This window comes from Peromyscus californicus, unplaced genomic scaffold (assembly GCF_007827085.1).
Source record: "Peromyscus californicus insignis strain IS unplaced genomic scaffold, ASM782708v3 Scaffold_19__1_contigs__length_69161282, whole genome shotgun sequence".
Taxonomy (NCBI): domain Eukaryota; kingdom Metazoa; phylum Chordata; class Mammalia; order Rodentia; family Cricetidae; genus Peromyscus; species Peromyscus californicus.
In genome coordinates, this window is record NW_026294491.1 from 59018485 (window position 1) to 59031513 (window position 13029).

Genomic DNA, 13029 nt, shown 5'->3' on the forward strand with positions numbered 1-13029 from the left:
AGAGTCCTGAGTTTGGGAACATCTTAGTGGGTATCTGCTGACTGTGAACCATGCTCAGTGTGAGGGCTCAGGATAAAAACCAAAGGCACAGCTGTTTGAGTCTCACTTTGGGTGGTTGTATTGATGGGTCCACAGGCACTTATCTTCTTTGCCTTCAGCCATTTAATTACCTCCTGGTGTTTCCAGATAAGACCTGTAAATGAAATCGGTTACTTCGCTGGGCTGTGTGGAAATCATAACATAGGGCATCAGTTTGCAAGGAATCATTGTGTGATGAATTCAGCTGTAAGCAGGCAGGCTTACACTGAGTTATCGTTCTCCCCTGACTTGTGGGGGTTTCTTGGATGGGTCAGCAGTTAGAGTGATTGCAGCGGAGGGCTCCTCCATGAGTGATGAGAGGCTAAAGGTTCAGAATTTCGACTTGGACTGGGTTGATAGTTGGACTTCTCAGAGTTGCTGGAAATGGAGGAACCACTAGTTGAAAGTGTCTTCAGTACTGAAGGAGTTAACCCAGTGGGTGAACTTTATCTTCCGTCCAGTGGACCTGTGGTTTGCTTATTAAATCTCCAGTAAATGATTGCTAGAGACCGGTCATTGATAGCTCTTGCTCAGGGCTGCATTTCAAAAGCCCATTGATTCCCCTTGCGTGGTGGAGAAGCATCCTCCTCCGGCCCTTTCCTTAGCCCTTCCTGCTCAGCTCTGCCTGGGAAAGGATCTGCCACACCGAGCAACATGAGCGATGATGATTACAGCCACATCTATGACACAATCCAAAAGGGGAGCAAAGACGAGGGTCCAGACCAGCTGGAGGAAAACGATGGTCCTTTGTACGACAGAGTCCACGAAGACTTGGGACGTGAAAGCCATCTGTGTGCCACTAGGTTAGAAAACCAGGAATACGCCTCTGTGTCAGCATACGTCTTGAAAAGGGAAGAAGCCACCTCAGCCTCCTCGGAGCCAGAAGCAGAGAGCTACCTCTTGCGTGATGAGGTATTTTCTGAGCCCCAGGAAGTCAGGGACATCTCCACAGGGGACACACGTTCACCAAGTCAGGACCCAGAGCATCTCCCATGGGAGCGGCAGGGGAGTGGAAGGATGATCGAGGAAGATGTACCTCATGTATCGAGTTTCACAGTTCAGCCCAGCAAAGACTTTTCCATCAGCCAGGACTTCCTCCCTACCTGCCGTGCTGCTGCTATTGGTTTGGAAGAAAATAAACCAGCTTCCAGCAGCCCTGAGATCTTCCTGTTCGTGAAGGTAAGGGCTGCCTCTGACAGGCACACCCACACAGGGTGAAGTGGTCTGTGTTTTGTTTTGCTCTGTGGACCAGGGGACGACATCCAATGTCTTAGCGAGTGGGTCACCATCCATACCTCGGAGCAGAGATGATTAAGTGGATCCTTTGGAATAGCTTCGGGACTTCTCAAAAAATGATCCAAATTAGAAAGTTTCCATTTAAAGTTTGTGTTTAATTATCGACTCCTATAAACCACAAGAAGAGCACTTTCTAAGAGTTTCAGTGAGTGACCAGAAATTGTTGTTCAAATCTTTCCATTTGTGGCAGACATTAGCTGCTTTTTCCTGCTTGGTTAAGTTTCCTTTGTCAATAGGATTTTTTAAAAATGAAACCAAAGCCAGCGAGAGAAAGTCTTCTCCCTTCAGGTCCCCCCTTGCATTTCTAAGGTCGCACACACTTCAGGTACTTGGCCAGTGAATGCTGTGCCTGTCATCAGGTCTGCTCTGTCAACACCAATAAAACTCAAGATCTGATGATGTGAAATAATTTCAGGAGTACCAAGATGCCAACCATGTGTTAATATTTAATGCCTATGATACCGAAACAAAAAACATTTGGTGACCTTTGTATTAAATTGATAATGTCATAAAGGTTACAATTATGAATATTACCAAAATGTGAAGTGATTCAGAGTTAAACAAATCAGAGTGGCAGACCCCTCCTCTCCAAAGCTCCACCAGTGCACCCAATGGTCACCTTTGAATGAATTTCCTCAAGTGACAACACATCTGCGTATATTCCTATTTTTTGCTAATAAAATGAATACTAAGGTTGGACAGATGACTCAGTGGTTAAAGCCCAGCTGCTCAAGTGTTAGAGATGGAGTTCAGATCTCCAGAACCCATGGGAATGACAGGTGGGGATGGCAGTCCAGCTATAATTCCAGTGCTCATGGGGCAGAGACAAGGGATCCCTGGAGCAAGCTGGTTAGCAAGATCAGCTGAATGGTCAAGCTCTGGGTTCAACTGAGACACTCTGCCTCAATGACTATGGTGGAAAGCAATCCAAAAGACTGCCGATGTCAGCCCTGGGCCTTTATATGCATATTCCTGCACACAGGTGCACAAGTAGGCACCCCAAACATACACTGTGGTGTGTGGGGTGCATATACACACATATACACACTCGAGGAAAAGAAATGGTTCCTCTCAGGACTAGGTTGGGAAAGTGCATGTCAACACATGCACCTTACACCACCCTAGCATCACATAAAACTTCCAGTGCCATGAAAAGCTAATCTTAGTGTTGGAAGGGGGAGTCAAGAAGTTCAGAAGTCCAAGGTCATCCTTGGCTACATAGTTCTAGGCTAACCTAGGCTACCTGAGGCCTTGTTTGTAAAAACATTACTCTTTGAACCTATGAAACCCCCATTCCACGATAACCTCCCTCCTTTACAGTTACCAATGTACTTCTAGTGAAATGAACTTTGTCAACTGAATACTTTAGTATACATTGTTTTGTACTTTATTGTTTTGTGTATTGTGTCTCCCTCAATCAACCTTTTAAAAAGATCATATGGAGCTTCCTCCACACTGGGGTGGTACCATGCCAACCACTTAGGGGAGAAGGGATGTGGAAGACGTGACTTTGGCTCTTGAGAAACAAGCACCATGTTGTAAGAGGCAGGATGGAAGGGCAGTGAACATGTTGTAAGGGACGGGGCCGTGGAGTGCTGTGTGTGTTCCAGAGATGCTGAGTTGAGCAAGGGGGAGCCAGTAGAGGCTCTGCGGAGGAGGCGACATCAAGCGACCTGCCCGTCCCTGTGTCCACATTCAAATGACATCACAGTGTTCAAACTCACTTTCTAAGAAGTGGAAACTACATGTATTTCTTCTCAAGACAGAAATATCCACTTGACTTCATGCAGCAAGACATGGCGGGTCATTTCCATCCTCACTGGTCCATCAAGACATGATTTGTAAAGTTGGCAAAGTGCTGATACCTGTGGAGATTATCCTGGCCTTGGGGTTGGAATCAAACAGGAGTAGCAGGAAAACGGAATGTGGGTGTCTCTTGCTGGTACCAGCAACAGGAGATACTGTCTGAGTAACAAGGGACCCCTAAATTGTTCAGCTCTCCTTCTCTAAGGCAGATGTTGAACTTAAGCTGTTTAAGTTCATCTTGTGTCTTAGTAATGTTATGTTATGAAGAGGCCACAGACTATACTTTTGACATCCTCCTCCTCCTCCTCCTCCTCCTCCTCCTCTCCCTTCTCCTTCTCTTCCTCCTCCTCTTCTTTCCCCTCCTTCTCTTACATCTCTCCGGTAAGATAAGCATGATTAGATTGGACTGAATAATAATCCATGATAGAATCATTTAAAGAGCCCTAGTTTGGTTTCATCTACAAGTCCGTGTTGCCACATTGAGTAACAGTCACAACTTCTGGGAACTAGCATGGATGTAGTTGTGGCCATCTCTCAGCTTCCCATAGAGCAGAATGTTGAGGAGGGGAGGGAGAAACAAGATGGCTGGCTGGGTGTGGAGAAGCAGACGGGTAAGGTGATGGAAAGTTAGAGAGGAGTGGCTAGGCTGTGTCAGCTCCCCGGGCATTAGAAGGACTCATCTTCGCTCTCAGTGGTCCAGGCGATCTTTGGACCAGTTCACAAGGAGTCCTGGGGGCTGTTTTTATAAAAACAAGCTGAATATGGGGAAGGTAAATCAGGAGCTGAGGTTGGATTAGACTCCCGTGACAGCAGGGAAGCAGGGGGAGGTGGGAACTGGCTGGAAGACTGAGCCCTAGGGATTTACTGATGAGTTTTATGCAGAATGAAAAGCCCTGGTTAACTCCAGAGGCTTTAGCTACTGTGGGAATGGGGATATTCTTTCCATTTCGTCCATGGACTCCTCTCAGGGGACACATGACTGAGGGAATAGACTTTTCCAAATGGTGTCTGTATGTGTGTGTCAGAGGGGGGAAGGAGGTGGACAGGTTGCAGAAAAGCATTTTTGTATTTTGTTTCATGCTGAGAAAAACAAGTAATTTGATAGTGATTATTACAAAGGAAAATGGCACAAATACATACCATTTGTCATATGCAACGCCGATGGCGATGGCATTAATCAGGGAAAGCATGGCTTCACAAATTAATTATCTAAGAGACAGAAGTGTCCTGTAGCTCAGGCTGGCCTCCAACTTACTATGTAGCTGAGAATGGCCTTGAATTTCTGATCTCCCTGCCTCTACCTCCCCAGTGCTGGGATTACAGGAAAGCACTACCATGCCTGGTTTTATGCAGCGTTGGGCACGGAACCTGGGGCTTGGTGCATGTCAGACAAGCGTTACACCCGCCCACCACACTCCCAGCTTGCAAGTTAATTTTGCTGAGTTCTTAATTTCCCTCCAGTTCAGATTGCTCCCTGGCAAAAGGGATGCTATACGGACACATCCCTCATAGGAGAGCCGAATAATATATAAGGTGATGCGTGTAAAGTGCTTAGTATCTTGTCTGACATACAGCAAGTGTCAGTCTACAAGGGCTTCAATCATTTATTGGACTGAACTTGAACCTTATGAAAATAGCTTATTTAAGCATAATACTTGTCACTGTATACACTGGATAATTACATTATTGTTTTATTCTACTATGAGGGTATAATATTGTGGACAGAACACTGGCCTATTATTCTGTGTCAGTGGTACGGTATGAAATATTCCTGGGCCCAAATTTCCTCAATGGGAATGCAATCTACTCCTGCTCTTAAAGGCTTTGGTTCCAAGGTGCACAGCCCTAGCTGTTTATCAGCTGTGTCCACAGAGGGAACCTTTGATCATTCATCCACTCCAGGAGAATGGTGACAGTGACTATCTCTAGATTTGGGTGTGGCTGGAAAGATTGACATAAACCCAACTCTCCTGTTCAGCTCACGTGAATCCTGTCTCTTTAAAACATTGGCAATCACGGTCAACAGAGCCTGTCTGTGATTGGAACACTCCCAAGGACCACATGAAGAGACACACATTTTGTGGAAGGAACAAATTTGAGTGGCACCAAAATTTTTCATAGAAAATGTAAATAGTGTTGTCCTGAAGGCAGATGACCTAACAGACTGCCTTATTTAGTATCTTTGGGACTCATAGTCCAGAGCGTCTAGTCAGTAGCAAGCTGGGGCTCTGGCCACTCCTTCAAGGATGTTTTCCTATCCTTTGATTTTGGTTTTGTGTGTGGGGGGTCTTGTTTGTGTTGTTGTTGCTGTTGTTGTTTTCAGACAGAGTCTCATGTAGCCTAGGATAGCCTCAAACCCACTTTGTATCTGAGGATAGCCTGGACCTCCAGACCTTCCCGCCTCCACCAAGTGCTGGGTTCATAGCCATGTGCCACCATCCATGGCTCTGCGTTTGTTTTTCTAAAGAAGTGAATTATATCATAACTTGACTCAAGATTGTAATAAGTGTCACTCTATAATTTTCTTTGTTATAGCCTAATAATAAAAAATGTTCAACAAGCATTTTACTGAGGCTCAATCATATCAGGAGTTTGTTGTGATACTGAGGGTCATGGAATTCAAGATACACTACTCAACCTAATTCATGGTCTTAGAATGTTAGAATTGGAATTAAAAATACTAAGCAATATGTATACTTACTATTCACCAACTCTTCTTATATAGTAACTTTTACTTATTTTACATTGTACACATATATTATTAATGTATCACATTGACACAATTTTAAGTGGAAAATGCATGACTATTGTGGATGAAGCCTTGCTTTTTTGTGTTGGAAGAACACATTGATTCACAGGCCTTTCTTATCCCCTGCCATGGGAAAGACTGAGGCTCTTTCCTTGGTCAGTGTTTGATGAGATCAGGTCTCCTGAGCATCCCAGTTCTTCCTGGGAATTTTCATGAGCAACTTACTGAATGCATTTGTCTTTAAGATGAACAACGTTTATCATCGCAGGTGAGAAACTCTAAAATCCCACTGGGCAGTGAGGGAGAGGAAGCTGGACCTGGGTGTCAAATCCTAGCTCAGCCAAGGCTGGAGAGGGGTAGCACTAGCAGAGTACAGCAGAGGCGCCCAAGGGTCTGACTAGATTCGTGTGGCTGGGTGCACAGAAGCCCATGGAGGTGCCTGATGGTGAAGATGAAGAACTGATATGTCACTTCGCCTACAAACTAAGGAACTTGGAGTTTGTTCTGGAAGCCATCAACAGTAATAGAATTTTTCTGAGGTAGAGTCATTAGCAAAGCCTTGTACACAAAAGCAGACAACCAAATTACATGCCTTTCCACTTGCCACTCAGAGCAGGACCAAGATATCTATCTTGATTCATGTCTAAGATTCATTCAGAGATTTAATTGTAAATACCTGTGTGCAATTAAAGCTGTTACCTTCAACTAATCATCTGGATATGTCCAAATACACATAGAATACTTCAGTATAAGCTAGCTAGTTAGTGCAATATTGTTTTATAGATTACTTCTGTGTGTTTGTAGTTGCTTCATCGATGGGAAATGTCAGCACAAAAATATCAACCATTGTTGTTTTAGTATAAAAAATGTGCCTGGCTGGGTCTGGAGTAACCAAGCTAGAACACTCCTCTGATGTCTGGAATGTTGTCCTGTTCCATGATGGGAAGAACTCTCAGCTCTAATCTCACCACTAAGGATGCTGTGAGTAAATTCCTGGAAACATTTGTAAGAATACATAAGTCTGAGCTTGTCTCCTGAGCACTTGCCCTTCCACAGAACCAATGAGGCATGTAGAAACAAAGCGACAGGTTGGTGTCCACAGGTCACATCCCTGCTATAATTTCATCTTAGTTACAATGCTGAGAACTCCATCAAGACCCAATCTCATTCAAGCCATTTCTGAGGGGCCTTTGAAAATCAATTCCACCAGTCAAGGAAGTCACAGAAACCGAGCACTGTGACAGGAACAAACCAGACAACTCTAGAAACTTTCACAGAGCTGTCTGTGGCAAGCTGGCCTTCTGGGCTGTCAGTCAAGGCTGCTTTTCTTTGTATTGACACCTGCAGCCTGGGAGATTGAGTGGTCACCTTTGTTTCAGAAGGTGTGGGAACATTTTAAAGCTCTATGCAAAATGTTCTATCAGGTGACCTCCGAGCTCTCTTTCAGAAATTGTGATTGCCACCGTTACATAATCTTCTTTCCCTCCTTCCGTGGTCCTACCTCCGATGCCCACGTGGGAAGGAGTAGAACATGCTGTTTTGTGACCTACTCCCTGTCTTCCCTGTGTAGTCAACTGTTTCCTCTAAACCTTTCTGTCATCCTGAGAATTCGCTTCAAAAGAGTAAAAGGAAGTATTACTCAAGTCAGCACGTGGGGATTATATTTCTTCTCAAAATGAAGGTGATGGAGGACTCTGAAATAAATGCTCCTACCTAGCAGTCTTGCTATTTCTAAGTGTTGGGTGAACTTGTCTTGAAGAGATCCAAACAAGTGACTGCTCATCTTAGATAGGACATGGCAGCAGAGAGAAAGAACCATTCCACCCGAGTACACTGGTAAGCCATTAAGTCCTTTGGTCTTATAGGAGTATAGTTGAAGGGTCACTTACATGAGCATGGGTGACCCTGAAGAACTACATCCTTAGAAAGTCCTACCCATGTGGTGATATATTGTGTGCCCCAATAAAGCTTACCTGGGGATCAGAGGACAGATCCAGCCACTAATTTAGACATAGATGTCAGGCAGTGGTGGCACACACCTTTAATCCCAGGAAGTAATATGGTAAAACACAGAAAGGTGTATAAGGCATGAGGAAACAGGAACTCGCTCTCTTGAGGCTGAGGATTTCATAGAGTAAGCTAGTGGCTTGCTGTTCTGCTTCTCTGATCCTTCAGCTTTCACCCTTCATCATTTTTATTATAAGACCTTTTAAGATTCGTGTTACACACCTGAGCCTGAATGGTGACTTTTTCACAGCTATGTAGCTGGAGTCCCCACTACACTTCAGCTCCACTTTTTATATACTTTCCAAAGACCATATGCAGCTGGGATAGCATTTCATACAGTTGGGAGGGGAGGAGCAGGAGGGGATGAGTGTCTATGATATCAGACGAGGGTTTAATGATGTTTCCCAGACCCCTTCTATGAGGAAATATCGACAAGCCTACTGTCCATTACATACACTCACTTTCTCCATCTGGTCAACCCTTCTTCTTTCTGGATTCATGTTTCCTGGGGAGATAGCTCCAACCTTCAGGGCAGGTCTAAGGGACCTTCCCTCAGTGCTTACCTTTGTCATAATGCTTGTCACTACAGATTGACATGATCTATTTGTTTGAGTCTCCTCCGTTCCCCACTGTGCAGAAACCCCCACAAGGAAAGTCATATTTTGCTCCTGTATAACTGTCACAGTTAGTAGAATCTGGACCATAGTTGGGCCTAAGAAATACTTGTTGAGCTGAATTGGCCTGTATTGGTTATGGGAAGTGTAATTGCGTTTGCTGTTGAAGGGCTCATTTCTTGGTGTGCTCTGGGACACTAGGTGAGCATTCAAACAGAGCCCCATGTCTCTGAATGCTGGTGACAAACCATCTGGCACAGATGAAAAAGGGAAACTGAAACTCACACCTACTGAAGCTTGCTCTGGGCTAGCTTCCTGTGCTGTCCTTATCTTTTGGATAGGACTCTGCAGCTAGGGCTGGATTCTGGGACAAAACATGCAATGCTGGAGACATCATTGCACTCTGGGTCTTAGATTTCTCATTTGGGAAAACAAATTGTTGAATGTAACTCATCCAGACTCTCCCCACTCCTTTGAGCAAGTGGCTTATTTGCATGATTTAAAAATCAAAAGAAACAGGGGAGAATCACTCCCTAGCCACATTTCTGTTTGCAATTCCTATGGCAAGCCATTCTGAAACTACGTGGTTGGGATTCCTGTGGTAAACATGAATACAAGTTCATGTATCAGAAATTATCTTTTGATTTTCCTTAGTATGAGTCATGATATACCTTACACTTTATTATTTAGGATGTCTATTTTGTTGGAATATAATTTATATACAGTAAAATTTTATTTAACTATGTACTTCAATGAGCTTTGACAGACATGCATAGCCATGACAGCACTACTACAATCTTCATACAGAACATGTTCATCACCTCAGAAAGTCCTCCCAGACACCTCCTGCCTCTCAGAAGCCACCAAACTTCCATTCTATCTCTACAGTTTTGTCTTCCTCAAAAGATGACATGGGGTGTAGCATAGTGGTACAACACTTGCCTAGCATGAACAAAGCCTGGGGTTCGACCCTGGCATTGTTTTTTTTTTAAAAAAAAAGCATATAAATTAAGTTAGACTCCATACTGCCCTTTGTGTGTGATTTCTTAATGCTTTTGAGTTCATCTGCATTGGCATACTTACCTACAGTTAATTCCTTCTACCATCCAGTAGTATTCCGTTGTATGGACATGCCATGTTTTGTTGATGCAGTCCACAGTGGGCATTTGGACAATTCCACAGCCTTTGGGTATTAATGATGAGACTGCTACAATATGTATGTATTTTTTGTTGGCTCTTTTTTCCTCCTGGGTAATACTACAGGTCTACAGGTGGAATTTTTTAGTTAAATTACTCCTTCTTTCAAAACCCATCAGATTGGTTCAACATGGTTATCAACATCAGACCAGACTTTATCTCCCTCAGCACTGGGCATTGTCTTTTCCAGTGGCTAGTGATATGGTATGATATGACGTGTTCTTCTTCCTTACATCTCCTTTGATGCAACATCTACTCAAATATTTTTGTTTATTTTGTCATTTTAGTATTTCGTCTTCCCTCTGTGGGTGGAGTTTTGAACGTCATTTAGATATTGGAAGACATTTTCAATGGCTAAATCGTTTTCACATAGTTTATAAGCCTGCAGTGGATGTCTCCTTTTCATTACCACAACCGCTTGAAGACAGAGTCCCATCACTTTGATGAAATCTGCTGTCTTAGTTTGCCTTGCGCTGCTATAATAAAATAATCACCAGGCAGTGTATAAATAAAGGAAGTTTATTCGGCCTGGAACTCTGGTGGATGAAATGCCAAACAGCAAGATGTACCATCTGACTTTGTTACAACATGACGCTGGGGGGCGGGGGGAGCTGTTGCGTACAAAGAGGTGTGACAGGGGCAAGAGAGTAAGTTCTATGAGAGGTGTGTCACTCTTTTCTGGGGGTGCTGCCTTCAGGATCTACACATCCCTTAAAGGCAGCCCCACGAGGTACAGTTATAATGGGCTCAAAACTTCCAATGACGCACTCAAACCACTGCCAGAGCACAGAATCCATATGCCAACAGGACTTGTGCATTTTTATTTAGAGAGGTTTGTTTAACTCTGAGTCACCAAGATTTTCTTCCTATCTTTTGTTCAGAAATTGTATAGCTTTAAGCCTATATTTCCCGTCAAGCTCACTTCATGTTTGGTACAAAAACTGGTTTCTTTCTTCCTGCATTTCTCCTTTCCTCAATCTCTCAATTTTTCTTTATTTCATTAATATTTTATTTTTATTTTTAATTATGTGCATATATATGTATTGGGGGAGTTGTGCATATTTGTGCAGTACCATTGGATGACAGAAGAGAGCGTCAGAGGCCCTCAAGCTGGAGTTACAGGTGGTTGTGAGGCACACACTGTGGATGCTGGAAACTGAACTCAGGTTCTCTGCAGAAGTGATACCAGTTCTTAGCCCCGAGTCACCTCTCCAGCCCCTCTTTCTTCCTTTTATTGTGAGATACATTAATTCATTCTCAAATGTTAAGCCATCCTTGAGGTAGCCCTTCTGCACTGTGTATTATTATTTTTTATGACTTCTAGATTTGATTTATTATAATTTTGTTGAAGTCTTTTGCAAACCTGTTCATGAAGGATATTGGTCTGTAGCTTTATTTAACTTTCTTTGTCTGGTTTTCTTATAGAAATGAGTTGGAATGTGCCATCTCTTTTCGTGAGATAGATTTTAATGTAATTGTTACTATTCTTTCCTTAAGAGCTTGATAGAATTACCAGCAGAAGGATCTTCATTAGAGATTTTTTTGTGTGGGGGAATATTTTCTTTCCTTTTACAAAGTGGTGTATGTAACAGACTCAGGGTCATCTAGGTCGTCACTTTTTTTTTTTTTATTTTATTTTTTTTTTCTTTTTTTGGTTTTTCGAGACAGGGTTTCTCTGTGTAGCTTTGCGCCTTTCCTGGAACTCACTTGGTAGCCCAGGCTGGCCTCGAACTCACAGAGATCCGCCTGGCTCTGCCTCCCGAGTGCTGGGATTAAAGGCGTGCGCCACCACCGCCCGGCTTCGTCACTTTTTTTTATCTGTGAGTTTGATCATATTTGTGGTTTTCAAGTTATTTGTTGTTTGAGTGAGTTGTTGAATTTCTTGTCAAGTCTGTCTTCATCAGGTCCATGCTTCCTTGTAAGCATATATGTATATTTATAGAGTCATTTTATTGTTCTTCTATGCTACTTTGATCATTTTATTTACTTATGAGTTTAATTGGTTGATTGTCCTCTCCACACCCATTATGAGCTGCATCTAGCTAATTGTAGGCATATCTAGTGTATTTTGACTTCCAGGTACAATGTTGGGTGTTGTGTTTTGTTGTATTCCTTTAAAGAGGACCAGGCCTCATTCTCTATTGCAAGTTAAATAATTGGCACAGATTTCTCTAGCTATTTCGGTCGCATTTGTGGAGCTGTGTCCTGTGAGGACTCTACCCCAGGCACATGGACTAGTTCCTCTCTTACTCTGCCACTGGAAAGACAGACTCTTACCAGTGCGGTGTGGGGGACCTGGGGTGGTTTCTCCCACTCATTTCAGTTCTTTACCGATATTTGATAGTGTCTGCAACAGAGCACTGCCAGCGGGACTTAGCCAAAGAGTTAAGAGGGTCTATCTGCAGTAGGCAGGTCCTTGTACTATCTATCTATCTATCTATCTATCTATCTATCTATCTATCTATCTACCTGGTCTATCATCCATCCATCCATCCATCCATCCATCCATCCATCCATCCATCCATCCATCCATCCATCTATCTATCTATCTATCTATCTATCTATCTATCTATCTACCTATTTATCTATGCATCCATCCATCTATCTACTTATCTATCTATCTGACTGCCCGTCTATTGTCTACTGAAAATTCCAGCTGCCTCAGCCTGCTCAAATTCCAAAGGCCATTATTCACTCAACACAGAGACTGGTAGACTGTACATAGGTCCTATAGTGCCTGTTATCAGTATCTGAAAATTTTTGTATGTAATTTTTCAGCAGCAATGTTGAAATCTGATTTCTTTTCTTCTTTCCTGACTAGAAGCGAGATTGTCTTGAGTGAATTTTAGGTCTCCATTTCTTTTTAGCTGTTTCTCCTTCCTTTAAGTTTGTGTTGAAATTTCCAGTGCAATCACAGAGTCCAGTGGGATGAAAACCCAATCGTTCTGGTGTTATTTTGTGAATGGCAGCTTCAGCAAATATTTTTTTGCTGATGCGAGGTTCCTTTCTGATCCTTATTCTTTTAAAGGTGTGCTGTCATTTGCAAAATCTTTATCTTGTACTTTGAGTTCTCAGCATGTCCTAGCTAATTATTCACTGATCAAATCATAAATACTATATCTCATCTATTAATCTCTTACCATTGAAGCCTCTGGTGATGCTGTTTCCTTCCTTTGGGAAACCACAAGGAAAGTGGTTTTTATTTCTGCCAAGGTGAAATCCTACTGGCAAGCTATCTTCCCGTACCCAGTGTCTGTCAGTATCTACTTGTGTATGAATTCT

The 13029-nt window shown here is 43.0% G+C and overlaps 1 protein-coding gene across 1 annotated transcript in view; it reads left to right on the forward strand.

The window, feature by feature from the left end:
- Positions 1–732: 732 nt before the first annotated feature.
- Clic5 (chloride intracellular channel 5) overlaps positions 733–13029 on the forward strand; it is a 151536-nt gene continuing 139239 nt past the window's right edge. The window contains exon 1 of the mRNA XM_052745402.1: positions 733–1257. Coding sequence (XP_052601362.1) covers positions 733–1257 — 525 coding nt within the window. The remainder of the gene's footprint in view (positions 1258–13029) is intronic.